Below are 14,187 nucleotides of genomic sequence, written 5' to 3'. Positions count from 1 at the left end.
TGGTCGGGAGAAAAGTGCCTTTCCTCCCCTTTTGGCTCCTGGAGAAAGGGGCTCTTTCTTCATTCAGTGCTTTGCCGATCGGGCTTTTCAGCTGCCTCTCGAGCCGCGGTTGCTGTGCCATAGGGTTGGAGACAAAGGGCGCCTGAAAAAAAAAAAAAAAAACCAAAAAAACAAATTGAGACTGGAAGGCTGGACTCTGCAGCAATAGCGGGAAGTGGGGAGTGTGGGATTCGGTTCCTGTGTTTGTATGGTCTGACTGCTTTTTTTTTCTTTTATTATGAGAGACTTCTTTGGCAGCACAGGTCTCTCCCCAGACATGGGCATTGCAGTGCAAAACCAAACCCCACAGCCTTCCCCCCCCACACCCCACCCCACCTCGCACATGTCTAGCCTGGGGCCATGGTTCAAGGGCTGACCAGGGGAATGTATAGCCTAAAATCAGGAGAAGGCAAATGCTGGGGCTTGCCTGAGGAAGCAGCTTCCCTGCTTCGTCCTGCCTGGTATTATGGTATTGTTTATCCAGTGCCAGAGATGAATGGAGCACGTGACAGCAGGAAAAATGCAAGTTGGACAAGGTCCCTGCCCAAAAATGCAGCAGCCCCTGATTATGGCATTACATTGCAGCCCAGGCCCAAACCCAAATCCACCTCCCTGTAGCAGTTCACATGCTGGGAGAGAAAACCCCAAGAGCTCCCAGCCTGAGGAGACAGAGGATAAGGGGGAAAAGAGGCCCTGGGGTTTGGTGTCAGTAAAATAGCAGGTTGGTGGAACATCCAGGACCAGATTTCAACCCAGTTTTCCCTTGTAGCCTCCACTTCTCCCATTGCATGGCTGGAAAAAACGTATCTCATTTAACAAGACGTCGTTATCATGGTTAGAGATCACTGGGGGGGCTTGCTTGGCATCTATGTAGCATTTATTTTCAGACACTCCTGCATTTTGGGGCTGCCCATCAGCACCAGCTCCAAAGCATGGTGCTGCACCTGGGATGGGGTTAGCCAGGTCCGGGAGTGCCTCCAGGTCTCCCCGAGCAGGGATGGGAACAGACCCTCCAGCACCCCGTTCCCAGATTTACCCACCAGACTGGAGCTTGGTGGAAACGAGAGGAACACTGTGGGTTTTGGGGCGAGGGGGTTTGGCGGTTTGGTTTGTTTTTTTAAATGATGCTTGGCCTCAGAAGAGAGTGATGGGAAACTGCCTGGAGTTTGGTCAGGCTGGTCGGCTTTCTGGTAACCTCCTGGGCACGGCTGTGAGGAAACCTCAGCGCGGGGCTCCGGGAAACGGCAGCTCGGGACGGGCAGGATGGGGAACGCGCCCGCTGCTGCTGAAGAAGCAGCGAGGAGCGAGCGATGCTCCCGCCGTGCTGGGGGCCGCAGGGACCGGTGTACCCCCATCCTGCCCCCTGCCCACCGTCCCCCGGGGGCCTCCGTGGCGGGGGGGGGGGGACGGAGAAGCGGGCAGCCTGCCTGCACCCTGCCACGCACACCCACCCGTGGGCGAGGCACGGGCAGGGGATGAGCGGGGGCCTGGCAGGGCCGTACGCGTGGAAGCAGGGGGGGAGGGCTGGCGGGGAAGACGCGGGTGGGACGGAGCGGGCCGTGCCCACGCCCCGCGTGGGGGCGGCCCCGCGGCCCGTCCCGCCCCGGGCGGGGCGGGGGCGGTTTAAAGGCGGCGGCGCGGCGGGGGCCGGCGGTGGCGGGGCGGGCGGAGGCGCGGTCGGGCGCGGAGCGTGAGCGGCTGGGAGGATGCTGAAGAGCTGCGGGAGGAAACTGCTCCTGTCCCTCGTGGGCTCCATGTTCACCTGCCTCCTGGTGCTCATGGTGGAGCCGCCGGGGAGGCCGGGGCTGGCCCGGGGGGAGGCCGGAGGGGCGCAGCGGGCGCTGCAGAGCCTGGGGGCGGCGGCGGCCCCCGCGGCGGCTCAGGGTCCCCCCGGGCTCCGCAGCTTCGCCGACTACTTCGGGAGGCTGAGCCGAGCCCGGCGGGAGCTGCCCGCCGCCCCGCCGAGCCCCCCGCGGCCGCCGGCCGAGGACATCTCCCCCCGGGATGTCTTCATCGCCGTTAAGACCACCAAGAAGTTTCACAAGGCGCGGCTGGAGCTGCTGCTTGACACCTGGATCTCCCGCAACCGCGACATGGTACGGGGCTGGGGCTGGGTCCACGGGCCGGGCTGCAGCCTGCGGGGGTCTGCCGCGGTCCCGGCCCCTTCGTCGTGCGTGGGCCGAGGGGTGCTGTGACCCGGCAAATGCCACCTCCTCTTTCTACTCCCCCCGTATCGCCGAGCCGAATGGCTTTTGGAGGCTGTCTGGGCTGTTCTGGTGACAGATGGGGTTTGGGGAAGGTGAAGGGCAGCGTTGCAGGGTGAGTTTGGGATAGGTGAGTGATGGAGAGAGCCTGACCTGGGCTCCTTGAGCTCAGCAACCCCCCAAAACTCTGCTCTGGGGTCCTTCCTGCTGAGTGGCTCCCACTGTAGAGCTTGCCCTGAGATGTTGTCTAGTGGGGAAACTGAGGCACAGTATAGGGATGCAGCCTAAACCACCGGTGCCGCAATCAGGGCCAGGTCCCGGTGGGGGTCTCCTGGGCTGCAGAGCCTGGCTGTGGGTGAGGTTTAGCAGGGCCCCATGAGGTGCCTGTGGCTGAGTTGCCCGAAGGACACCTTGTTTAGCAGCCCAGGGCTAGGAGAGCACTGGGACATGCCGAGGCTCTTGGTCCCCCTGCCAGAAACTGGGCAGGACTGGAGTGGCTGGGGGCTCTTGTAGGACTGTTCTCGCTCACCCTCACCAGGGCAATTCCAGCTAGTCCAATTCCTGACCTTACTGATGTCCTGCCTAGAGCCCTGTCAGTACCTCATTCTGTCCTTCAACTCCTGAAGAAAATTAAAAAGAGGAAAAAAAAAAAAAGGCTGTTTCCTTAGGAAATGTGCCTTGCCATCTGTTCTTAAGATGCTTTTTTCTGTCCTTAGACAGCTTCCCAAGTAAGTTACGCCTGGTCCTAACCTTTCCATCCTACTGTCTTCACGTGTTTCCTCCTGGCTTGTAATTGTGTTTCTCGCTTGCAAACTGGTTGGTTGGTTGTTTTTTTTTTTTTTTTTTTTGAAATCTGAAGTGGCTGAGGAGGGAGGCAGGGGGGATGGACCTGCCCCTGCCTCCTTCATCCAGGTCTTGTGCACGCTCTGGGGACTTGGCTCTTCCAACTTACCCCAAGCATTAGCTTGCCTTTTTTTTCGCCCCCCTTATGAATCTTGTCTTTTTTTTTTTTTTTTTTCTTGCTCAGGTCTCCTGGGCTTGGCAGTGGCTCTGCTGTTTCTCTCTGCTAGAATTATTTAATGGAAACCTCTTTTATGCTCTGCTGTCACTGTGAGGGGGTGGTGAGTGGTGGTGGTGGGGAAACGTTCTTTGAGCACCTACAGATGATCCTGGGAATGGCTGCTCTTTTTTTTTCCCTCCCTCTTGTGAGCTCCGGCTTTCTTCTAGGTTTTTTTTTTTTTTTTTGTTGTGCTTCGTTTGTCCGTTTGGATTCCCAGAGACCCGAAGCTCGGCTCTCACGCTGTCCCCCTGGGCAAGCTAACAAAGCCCCTTTTCTCCTGGCGCAGAGAAAAGGCTTCGCAGCCTCTTGTGTGGCACTTTCCATGGGAACGGGGGAGCCAGAGCTGGCCGTGTCCAGGTCAGGTTGCCTAGAGATGAGGGCCACGAAGCCAGGGGGGCCGCAGCCCGGCGAGGTGCCCGCCTGACAAGCCAAGTCGCTGAGTGACGGCTCTTGTACAGCACTTGAGGACAAGGAGCTGCCGAGAGAGCTGGAGGCCACGCAAACTCCTGCGGAGCAAGGCGAGGGCTGGGGGGGACGCGGGGAGGCAGAGGGGATAGTCCTGTCTGGACCAGGGCTCTGGTCTTCCCATGCTGACCCGGCTGCTGTCTCTGGGGAACTTTGGGGCAAACTGAGCTCTCCCAAACTTGGCATAAAGTTGAGGCTTTTTGCCTGCAGAATGCAGGATCGGTGCCATGTGGCTCTTCTCCCTTGCGTCCCTGTCCTTGGGGGTGGGTGCTGTGTGGTTCCTGCATCCCCTCCTGGCCCAGCCCTGTGGTTTCTGCCCCAGGAGGGTGATTTGGTGACAGCGGGGCTCTGCCTCTGCTCAGATATCTCTCTTGGTCTGAGTCAGGCCTGTCCCTGCTCATCCTGTCGCTCTTGTTTCACTAACGGTGCTCCAGCACATGTGCTGCCTTGCCGACACATGGAAGTTCCCGCCCAAGGGCTGAGGTTGCCCCATGCCCAATGCCACATCTCTGCTTCCCCTGATCCTCCTCTCGCACCAAACCCCAACCTCCCTCTTGGCTGGTTGTCAGCCAGGCAGCTCTCTGGACAGGAGGGATGCAGGCACTGCTGCAAAAGGGTTAAACCCAGCAGGTAACGCCAGGCTGGACCCTGGCAGATAGTGGGAATAGCTATTGTGTCCTTTCTTGGCTGCTCTTTGTTCTACCCACAATAGTCTCTGTTTCCTGCCCTCTGTTCCCTCTAAGACATTGCAAAGGGCACCCCCTTCTCCTTCCTGCTTCTCTTTGCACGGGGAGGGCAGATCCCTATTCCCTTCTAAATCTGCTCCTCAGGTTGCACAATCCAGGCTGGACAAGCTACTGTTGGAGGAGGGTTATGGGTTTTCTCCTCCTTGTTTTGGGGAGAGTTTCCAGCTGTCTCGGTATCCTTAGGATGCTGGAGTGCAGTCTGGGGAAACTTTGCACTTGAAAGAAAAGAGAAGGGGGGGGAGGGAAATGGCCATTAAGCAGAAATCCTGGACAGGAGTGAGTCCAAACCCACCATTTTCCTGCTGAGTCGGATGATTTGCAGGGGCAGAGTTGCATAAGAAACATCCCCTGTCCTCGGGGCAGCCTGAAGGCGGTCGGGCGGCTCGGCACAGGCCTCGGTGCCCGTGAGGGCTCTCGGCTGCCGTCCCGCCAGCGTGGGATCTGCTGGCTTCCTCCAACTCGGTGTGGTAATTGCAGGCTTTGAAAAATTCCTGCTCTGGGGGCAGAGGGAATGGGTTTGCCTTCCGGAGAGCACGCTTCTCTTGATGGCGGCTCCCAAATTTCTCTAGCACCTTGGCCAGGGTCCCCATCCTTGGGGTGGCCACGGCAGAGTGTGCTGGCATGCATGTCCCACTTGGGCTCCCACCGAAGTGGCTGGGACTTGGGGGGGGGCGGAGAGCTGCTCATCCCAAACCAGCTCCATGATGCAGCCAGCTCCCCCCCAACCCTGGGCTGTATGCCAGTTGCCTGCTGAGCACTGCTGAACTTATCTCATGCGTGAGGGTCTCTCCCTGCTGCCCCCACCCCAGGCAGCCTGTGTGGTTTATGGGGGTGGGGGGCTCCTTAATTGCCTGCCCCAAATGATGCTGCTGTCCTTGTCCATAAAAGCCGGTGAGCGGTGTGCGTGGAGCGCCAGGCGGGAGGGTGGGGGACCCTCACCGCACAATGAGCTCATTGTTTGCGAGGAGGTTATTAAAAAATTATAGCATTTAAAATTACAGTGGAGGATTCTTCCTCTTGCTGAAAGGAGTGGGGGGGAGAAAGGGCCCGCAGCCTTTCAAGCCCCTTCCCTGCCTCTGTGGGTCTCAGCCCTGGGACCCCTGTGCCAACACAGCCCCCCCAGTCCTGGGGAAAGCCACTGCCATGGGGGAGCGGGGGTACTGCCATCGCTCAGTTGAAGCAGGGTGGGGACTTTCCCTCCTAATCCCCGCAGGCTGGAGGGAAAATATCTGCTGGGGGGGGACACAAAGCCAGGCGGGGACTTGCTCCAGCAGCACCCATGCCTCCCCCCAGAGCCCCTTTCCCTGCTGGAGGCTGAGCCCCGCCTCCTCTGCCCCCAGCACCTCATTGCTGCCTCCTTTCCCCTGCACCCAAGTGGGGTGGCTGCTTCCCCTTTGTCCTTGGGGTGAAAGGGGGTGCAGTCCTCCCCCCAGGTGCTGTGTAGGTGCGTGCGGGGGTGCTCCATCCTCTCCCAGCATGGGGAAGTGGGACATGGCACGGGGGCAGGATTGGTGCACCACAGGGTCACGGGGGTGCCTGCCTGGCTGAGGTTCCCCTTTCTGGCGGGTGTGGTGCCGGGGGGAGGTGGGGACAGCAGCGGGATCTGGGGAGCGTGTGTCACCCCGGGAAGGCGGCCGGAGCACTCGGCCAGGCGGCACAGAGGGGGGGCAGGGTGACCCCGGGGTGGCCCTGGCTGGTGGGACGCCTTGCACAGCACCCAGCCATGAGCAACCCACGAGCTCGCTCGGTGGAGGGGGAAATGAGTCACAAGGAAAGGAGAAATGAAGTGGAGGGCAAAAAAAAAAAAAAGAAATGGGCCCTCCCCAAGGGCAAGGAGGAGGTGAGGGGCTGCTGGCGGCTGTCTGGCTCCTTGGAGGCGGCTGGGGGGGGCTGACCCCATCCCGGCTGTAGGGACCCTGGGTGCCTCTCAGTCCCTGTATTTGGAGGCCGTGCATTGCACGGGGCTGTACAGAGTGGTGGCAGCTATTGTTCAGGAGGGATTTGGCATCCTGTGTTTCTTGAAGCTGCAGTTTTGAGAACAATGAGGTTTCCTGCAGGGGCTGGGGGGGGCAGCGGGTCCTTCCTCTCCTGCACCCCACAGGAAAAGTTACTGCGGGGGGGCCCAAGAGGTCCTGGCACCCCTCGGTGCCATGACTGGCACGGGGGCCAAGTGGGAGAGAGGTGGAGAAGGGTGGGTGTAAGGGCTTTGGGTGCTTTCTGCCTGCAGAGGGGTGGGGGACTGGCCTTGCTGCTGGGTCTGGAGGTGGTGGCTTGGTAGGTGACAGCTCAGGGATGTTGGCTGTAGTGTCCCATCCCACTTGCACCACCGTAAACTGAGCGCTGCCCTGATGCCCAGTACCCCACACTGGGGATGTCGAAGGCTGATCTGTGGTTTTTCCTTGTCACAAGGACACGGTGGTTTTTTGTCCCCCTCCTTTCCTGGCCTGTCCCTTTCCAGGCTCAGCTGGCACTTCTGCTCCTCTCCCCTGCTGTCTTGGGCGAGGGGCTGTGCAGAAAGGGTACAGCTCCCCTGCAAGAAATGCAGATAAATTAATTAAAAAATGAAGGCTTTCATTTTTTTAGTTTTAACTGAATGTTGTGGTGGGGCTGGGAGGGAGGCAGGGAGCCTATGAGGCCCCGGTAGCCCCTGTGAGGTGACTTGCAGGGCTGTGTGCCCCTGTCCTGCTCCCCAAGGTACCACCCGGTCTACCCGCAGCAGGAATATTGCAGGGATGTAAATGGGGAGAGGCCGGGGGGGAAGATGCCTCATTAGGATGAAGCCTTTCGGTGCGGGCGAGTAATAAACAATTGTCCCTGTGGTCTATTTATAGTGGCTGAGCTGGAGGATTAGTTGTGGGGTTATTTTTGGAGCAGATGAAGGCAGTTGCTGGACGGTGTTTCTGAGCTAATCAAGCAAACATTTTCTGTCTCGCCTGTGCAGAGGCTGTGTGTCCCCCGCCACCCCCATACCCCTCCGGCAGGGCTGGAGCCGGGGTGGGGTGTACTGGGGCACCATGTGTCTGGGGTGGATGAGAAAGGGCTTGTATTGGGCATCCCTGGATGGTATCCCCATGCCCTGGTACAGCTCCTACCCCCAGCAGCTGCCAGACCCCTCCCTGAGCACCTGGGGGAAATGGGGACCAGCAGCAAGGTGCTGTCTGGACCCCACTTTGGTTGGGGGGTGACATCGTCTTCCACACACAGCACTGACCCCGTCCCACCCCAGCAGTGATACGTCCCTGGGGCCACAACAACCACGGGCATCCTCGGCCCTGCAGCTGATGGGCTAAGGTCCCCGTCCCCCAGCTGTCCCCCCTCATCAGTGGGCCCCCCCATCCCCATTGCTCAAGGCCTTCCTGACCCCTCGGGGGGCTGACTTCTGTCCCTCCCCAAAAGCTGGGTTGCACTGCAAGCTGTGCATTTGTGAGAACTTTCCTTCCTACCTCCTCTGTCCTTTTATTTTCTTTTTTTTTTTTTTTTTTTTAACTTTTCTCTTTTTTTTTTTTCAAGCCCCAGAGGTCACTTGTAGCCCCGTCCCCAGGAGCACGCCCTCCTCCCCTCCCATTCAGCCTTCCTGCAGATCTGGGCTCTCCCCACTCCGGACCTGAGCAAACACGGGCGGGCCGGGTTAACCAGCGCAGCTGTATGCTAATGACCGCCGCTACCCGCTTAACTCTCCTTCGCTGAGTAAAGTCAACCCCGCTATTGTACCCACCTCCTCAAACAAACCACAAAACCCCAGCGCGTTCCTGGGCCGGCCGGCTGTGGGGTGGCACCCAATTTCCAGCTCACTTGTAATTCATCATCCCCAGCGCTCAGGCTCCATCTTCCCCCCACTGCTGCCTCCTGCTTTCCCCCCCCCCCCTCCCTGCACTCCCCCCCCCCTCAGCCCTTTTGTCTTTCTTCCTTTGCCCTTTTGTGCACGTCTGGTTTTTAATAGCGCTTGGCAGCTGGTTGTGGTTTCTCTCCCCCAGCTTTGTTTGCTGCCCGCTGATTGATGGCGATGCCTTTCCCACCCCCTGCTCTCTCCTGCTTCTCATCCCTCTCCAAATCCCAGGCCAACAACAGCCCCCCCCTCCCCAATCCTCCTTCCCAGGCGGCATATGCCAGGAATTAGCTGTGCAAATAGAGGAGTGCAGACAGGTGGGCAGCTCAGCTGCCTGGGGAGGAGGTAGGGTGCTGCCTGGCACCGTGGGGTCTGTGCTGGGGTGAGCAGTGAGGGACTGTCCCCTCCTCTGAGCTGGCAAGAGGCACCAGCTCAGCAAGCCCGGGAGGGGACAGGGAGCCGTGGGGATGTTGTGCAAGTGGCTGAGGATGCTGTTGACACAGGTGGGGATGCAGTTGGCAGCTGGTGCCACAGGGAAAACGCACCTGCGTGGGCAGGGATCGCTGCTGGGCGGCTGCTTTGGCATCCCCGGCCGCACGTGCCGGCTGGAGCCTGCAGTCCCCGCTCAGGTCGAGCCGCCCTCCACGCCTGCTCCCCGTCACCAACTCCTCTCCGGGCACCCGCCTCGTGCTGGGGACGGCGCTTGCGTTGCCCAAAATCCCCCTGCCTGCTGCTGCCCCGTGGAAAAGGCAAGAGGCTGAGGATGCTCAGCGTGGGTGCAGGGAGGGGATTGGGGTTTGCGCCCCGATGAGGCATGGCGTTGTGTGCCGTGTCCAGCTGGGATGTCTTGGCACCCTTCTTGGTCTGGAGCTGAGTGTGTTGAGGGGCTGCTCGGCTCTCTGGTGACATTTTGGGTTTTGGTGAGAGGGAAGAAGTCACCGTGGGCATCCTGGAGGGACTGATCCCTGGTGCTGCCCAGGGGCGCTGTCATATCCAGACCCACGTGGCCTCAGCCCTTTGGTCCTCAAAGGTGCCTCGTCTTCTCTTTCAGACCTTCATCTTCACGGATGGGGAGGATGAGGAGCTGAAGAAGCAAGCACGTGAGTCTGTGGCCCTTGTCTCTTTGCATGCGTGGCCTGAGCAGGTCCCCTAAGGAACCCCTACCCAGGGAGCGTGGCTGGCATGGAGCCTGCCCCAGGAAAAAATGAACAAAATGCCACTGATTAGACACTAATCTCAAGAGCCCTTGCCATAGCAACCTGGGCTGAGAATGAGGCAACTTGTTTCACTGATTGTGCCTAAAGCACCTTCTGCCTGGGAGCCCCACCTGGGGACAGGTTTCTTTCTCAGTCAGCCCAGCCCATCTGCTGCTCGATGCTGCTGGGGAGCATGCTGATGGGCTGGAGTGCCTTTGCACCAGTTTGTCCCTGGGGCGAGCTGGGATTGATGGGCAAGGAGGCCAAAGTTTCATGGGATCATTTCCCTGGCAGCCCTTCCCCGGGGCCAGGGTCAGTGTGGTCTATTATCCCCATGCGAATGACTCCTTTTCAGACTGGGAAGAGATCCCCTTTGAGCTGGGCGAGCAAATAACAGGTGGCCGCTGCAGGAAAAGGCAGTGGAAACAGGGCAGGATTTGGGCTGTCATGTCCTGGAGAAGCTGGCTCACAGACACCCCCTGACTCTCAGCATGGCTGATACGTAGCCCTGGGAAGGGGGAGGTGATGTAGGGTGGCATCATGCCTAGCACATGGGATACGGCTCAGCCCTGGCGCACCTGCTGCACCCACATCCCTTGCTCATCCCTTCCCTTATCTCACGTGAACCCAAAAGCCATTCCCCAAAAATTTCATTCTTGGCCCCAAATGATGTGACACGGGGAGGCCATTGAGCATCAGGGACACCCGTGGGGTTTCCATCCCCTTGGCACGCCTGGGGTGCGTGTGGTGAAGCGTCGCTGTTTGAGCGTGCAGGGAGGTGCGGGGTGCCCCGAGGTCGGGCTCTGACCCCCGTCTCTTCCCGCAGGAAATGTCATCAACACCAACTGCTCGGCTGCCCACAGCCGCCAGGCCCTGTCCTGCAAGATGGCCGTGGAGTACGACAAGTTCATCGAGTCCGGCAGAAAGTAAGCAACGCCTGGGGCTGCCACAGGGGACGGTGTGGCTCTACGGGAGGGGGGGGACACGGTGCAAGCAGAGGCTGTTTGCATTTTTGGGGCCGTATCTCAGCGTGGGGTCCGGGGAGCTGCCCTGGCCCGGTGTGACACTGCTGCCACCGCAGGTGGTTCTGCCACGTGGACGATGACAACTACGTGAACGTGCGGATGCTGGTAAAGCTGCTCTCCAGCTACCCCCACACGCAGGACATCTACATCGGGAAGCCCAGCCTGGACCGGCCCATCCAGGCTACGGAGAGGATCAGCGAGAACAAGATGGTGAGGGGGAAGGGGACAGAGAGAGGATGGGGCTGGCTTAATTTTGGCTGGGGTTTCCTCTGCCGTCGGCAGGAGGAGGTCTCACTGCCGTTGCTTCCCCTTGTCTCGCAGCACCCTGTGCATTTCTGGTTTGCCACGGGCGGAGCTGGGTTTTGCATCAGCCGGGGGCTGGCACTGAAGATGAGCCCGTGGGCCAGGTAAGAGCGTTGGTGTTGCTCTCCCGTGGGGACTCGTTATGGTCCCAGCGGGGCACAGAGCGGTGACATCTTTGGGGATGGACGTTGGACCATGTCCTACCACCTTGTTGTCTTTGCTGTGACTTGTCCGCAGGGGGCTTGGGAACAAGCTGGGAAGGGCTTTGGTTCCTCACGATTGACTTTTAATCAGAGTTGGGCACCCACTGGCCAAGCCCAGACCCTGTAGGGTGCCCATGTCCCCTGGGCTTTGCTCCTCTGCAGCCCCTCTCTGTCTCCCCGCAGCGGGGGCCACTTCATGAGCACTGCGGAGAAGATCCGCCTGCCCGACGACTGCACCATCGGCTACATCATCGAGTCCGTGCTGGGGGTGAAGCTCATCAGGAGCAACCTCTTCCACTCACACCTGGAGAACCTTCACCAGGTGCCCAAGACAGAGATCCACAAACAGGTACCCCTGTCCTGATGCTCTGGGGTGGATGGAGAGGCTGGGGTGAGCGGTACTGCCATCTGGTTTCATGTTGTCACCTAAAAATTGGGCATTGTGGCTAAGTTATTGATTGGCTTGCGACCAAAACACCAGTGGAGGGGGAAAGGCCCATCAACCCATCCCTGCGTGGTGATGCAGAGCGTGACTGGAGGCTTTGGGAAATGGGGTGAATTTTGCAGCCCTCCTCCATGCCCCTGCTCGATCCTCATGGCCGTGTCGACTGCTTGACCCCCCCCCCCCCCTCTGCATCCCCCCTCCAGGTGACACTAAGCTACGGCATGTTTGAAAACAAGCGCAACTCCATCCACATGAAGGGAGCCTTCTCCGTCGAGGAGGACCCATCCAGGTGAGATGGGGGGACCCTGTCCCCACCCAAGCTGGGGTGCGGTGGGGCTGCCGCCACCCCATGCTCAGCATCGCTCCTCTCCTCCGCAGGTTTCGCTCTGTGCACTGCCTGCTGTACCCCGACACGCCGTGGTGCCCCGCCAACGTGGTTTACTAGGGAGGCGTGTGTCCCCTCCAACCTCGTCCCGAATTTCCCCGGTATCCGACGGGCGTGCGGGACCTGCGTGCGGGTGTGTCGGTCCGGCCTCACCGCCAGGCGGACGGACGGACGGACGGACGTCGTTGCTGTGGTATTGCACAGTGTGTGTGTGTGTGTACTGAAGGCTGCTGTGCGGCCCCTTGTCCCCTGCCCGGCTGCCCGTGCCCGCTGCCTGCTCTGGCCAGGACAGTGGAGAGGGACGGGTCCTGAGCACTTAACCGTTGGGCACCCCCACAGCGCTGGTGGGCCCCACGCCATGCGTGGGGAGCGACCACAGGCACTGCGGGGCTCTGCCTCCCCCGGGCTTGCTTCTCCTGTTTTGTGTTGGGTTTTTTTTGTTTTGTTTTGTTTTTCCTTTCAAATTTTTTGGTGTGTGCCTCCCCACCTTTGCCTCTACCCCGCCCCTGCTCCTCATAACCCCTCACCGGCCCCATCCTCTCTCCCAGCCCCAAAATCTCAGCAGCAAAGCTCCAGCTCCCAATTCGGATGAAGGGGGACTAGTGAGTTTTGCCCCATGGCTCGCAGGCAGGCAGAGGGTGGGCAGGGGCAGCCTCCCGGCCCTGGCAAATGCTGCTCCAGGGTGCTGCAAAGCTACTGGGTGCTCCACGGCCACGCTGGATGGAGACAGTGGGGCGGGCTGCAAGCTGGCGTTGGCATTAGCTCCATTTCCTGGAGCACCCCCCCCCCTCCCCTCATCTGGCTGTACCGTTGCCAGCAGCATCGATCTATGCACTATTTATAGAGACTAATGTAAAGACTTTCTATAAATACGAGGGGCAGGAGGAGGGCTTTGCCAGAGCAGCACTGTGTTTGGACAGGGTCTCCCTTCAGTGCCGCCCTGCGCCTTTGTAAAGGAGCACTTGGTGGTCTGGCCGGGGGCTGTGTGGGGGTGTGCGTCCCCCCTCGCCCTCTGCCATGGGGCCAGAGCATCCTTCAGCCCTGGCCTGGCTGTAGGTGCTGCTGAGTGGCCGGAGAACCCGAGAGGCACCTGGCCAAGGGGGGGGCATCTGCCAGGGGTGGGCAGCATTTCCCAGCCTGGCTTTTGCTCTCTCCCTGCCAGGGAGGGAAAGACACTCCACATCCCCCCCCCAGTCACCCTGCCTGCCACCACCGGCCCTGTGCCCCTGTGGTAACTGGGCTGAGCCGGAGCTGAACGTTTTCAACCCAAAGCTGAGTGAAAATAGCCCATAATGGGTGCGTTGTAAATATGTTATTGCGCCAGTATTTTTTTTACTGTGCCTTTTTTTTAAGAAAAAAAAAAAAAAACACATGTTGAGAAATATGTAGATTTTAAAATGCTTTTTATACATTTTCTGTGGATCAGAAAAAAAAAATCCCCAACCTTTGATAATCTGTTTAAGAAAGAAAGAAAAAAAAAAAATGCGATGTCTTGTAACTATCACTTACCTTAATTTATATGTTCCAGTATCTGGAACATCACTTTGTGCTTTTTGTAACTAGGATGTGTTTAAAGCAATAGATGTGGGATGGGGAACCAGCATGGACAGCGTGTGTTCTCAGGGACTTGAACCCGATCGCTGCCACGGGGTTCCCGTGGGAGCCATCACCAATAAAGCAGCTTTTTTGCTGACCACAGTCACCTGGTCCTGGGCTCCGGTGTCTCTTTATGGATGAGCTGCGCTCAATACCCCTTGTTCCCCCCGCGGGTGGTATCACCTCTAACGAAGCTCTCAGGGATGCACCGAGGATGGATGGCGCCTGCATCCTTCTTTTTCCCACGGGTACCGGATCCGCTGGCCATTTGCAGCCTGGGGCATGGGGGTCCTCTCCTCCTTCCCCTCCCCAAAAGGCTCGGGCAGGACTTGGCGCCTCAGGCCTGGTTTTTCCCAGGCTCCGGGGTGGGAGCGGAGGCGGCAGGGATGAGGTGAGAGCCGGTTGTTAGCAGGGTGCTGTTAACAGCCGGCGGGCAGGCGTCTGCGTGGGAAGGTTGGGGGCTGTGGGGGGATGAGCCCCTTCCCTCCCAGCCCTCCCTTCGCCCTCTCCGTCCCCCTTTCAGCCAGCACTGAACACCCGCCTGCCAGTAACAAGCCCCAACTTTCATGGGCTGTGGCAATAACATCACCTTGGCTGCCACTCTCCTAAAACCAGCCCTGTTTGTGCCTCACCAGTACCAGCTTTCACCTGCACCATCCACTCCTCCCCCCACCTTCCTCCATACCGGGTGTCT

General features: G+C 59.3%; 1 protein-coding gene across 1 annotated transcript; it reads left to right on the top strand.

The window, feature by feature from the left end:
* The first annotated feature begins 1,644 nt into the window (after window positions 1-1,644).
* LFNG (LFNG O-fucosylpeptide 3-beta-N-acetylglucosaminyltransferase) lies at window positions 1,645-13,604 on the top strand. Its single transcript, XM_033000341.2, has 8 exons — window positions 1,645-2,135; window positions 9,392-9,440; window positions 10,363-10,462; window positions 10,618-10,771; window positions 10,883-10,968; window positions 11,251-11,416; window positions 11,716-11,801; window positions 11,891-13,604. The coding sequence occupies exons 1-8, from the start codon at window positions 1,746-1,748 to the stop codon at window positions 11,955-11,957; spliced, it is 1,098 nt and encodes a 365-aa protein (XP_032856232.2). The 5' UTR covers window positions 1,645-1,745; the 3' UTR covers window positions 11,958-13,604.
* The last annotated feature ends 583 nt before the right edge of the window (window positions 13,605-14,187 follow it).

Source organism: Tyto alba, unplaced genomic scaffold, assembly GCF_018691265.1.
Source record: "Tyto alba isolate M040663 unplaced genomic scaffold, T.alba_DEE_v4.0 Super-Scaffold_28, whole genome shotgun sequence".
Lineage (NCBI taxonomy): Eukaryota > Metazoa > Chordata > Aves > Strigiformes > Tytonidae > Tyto > Tyto alba.
The sequence above is the reverse complement of the archived record's forward strand: the minus strand, read 5'-3'. Positions and strand labels throughout refer to the sequence as shown.

What these genes read in the sequence shown, in the direction of transcription:
- LFNG (XM_033000341.2), top strand. Translation starts at nt 1,746, where the DNA reads ATGCTGAAGAGCTGCGGGAGGAAACTGCTCCTGTCCCTCGTGGGCTCC. An exon ending in GGAGCTGAAGAAGCAAGCAC is followed by an intron (nt 9,441 to 10,362) that starts GTGAGTCTGTGG and finishes CTCTTCCCGCAG; the next exon opens with GAAATGTCATCAACACCAAC. An exon ending in AGACAGAGATCCACAAACAG is followed by an intron (nt 11,417 to 11,715) that starts GTACCCCTGTCC and finishes TCCCCCCTCCAG; the next exon opens with GTGACACTAAGCTACGGCAT.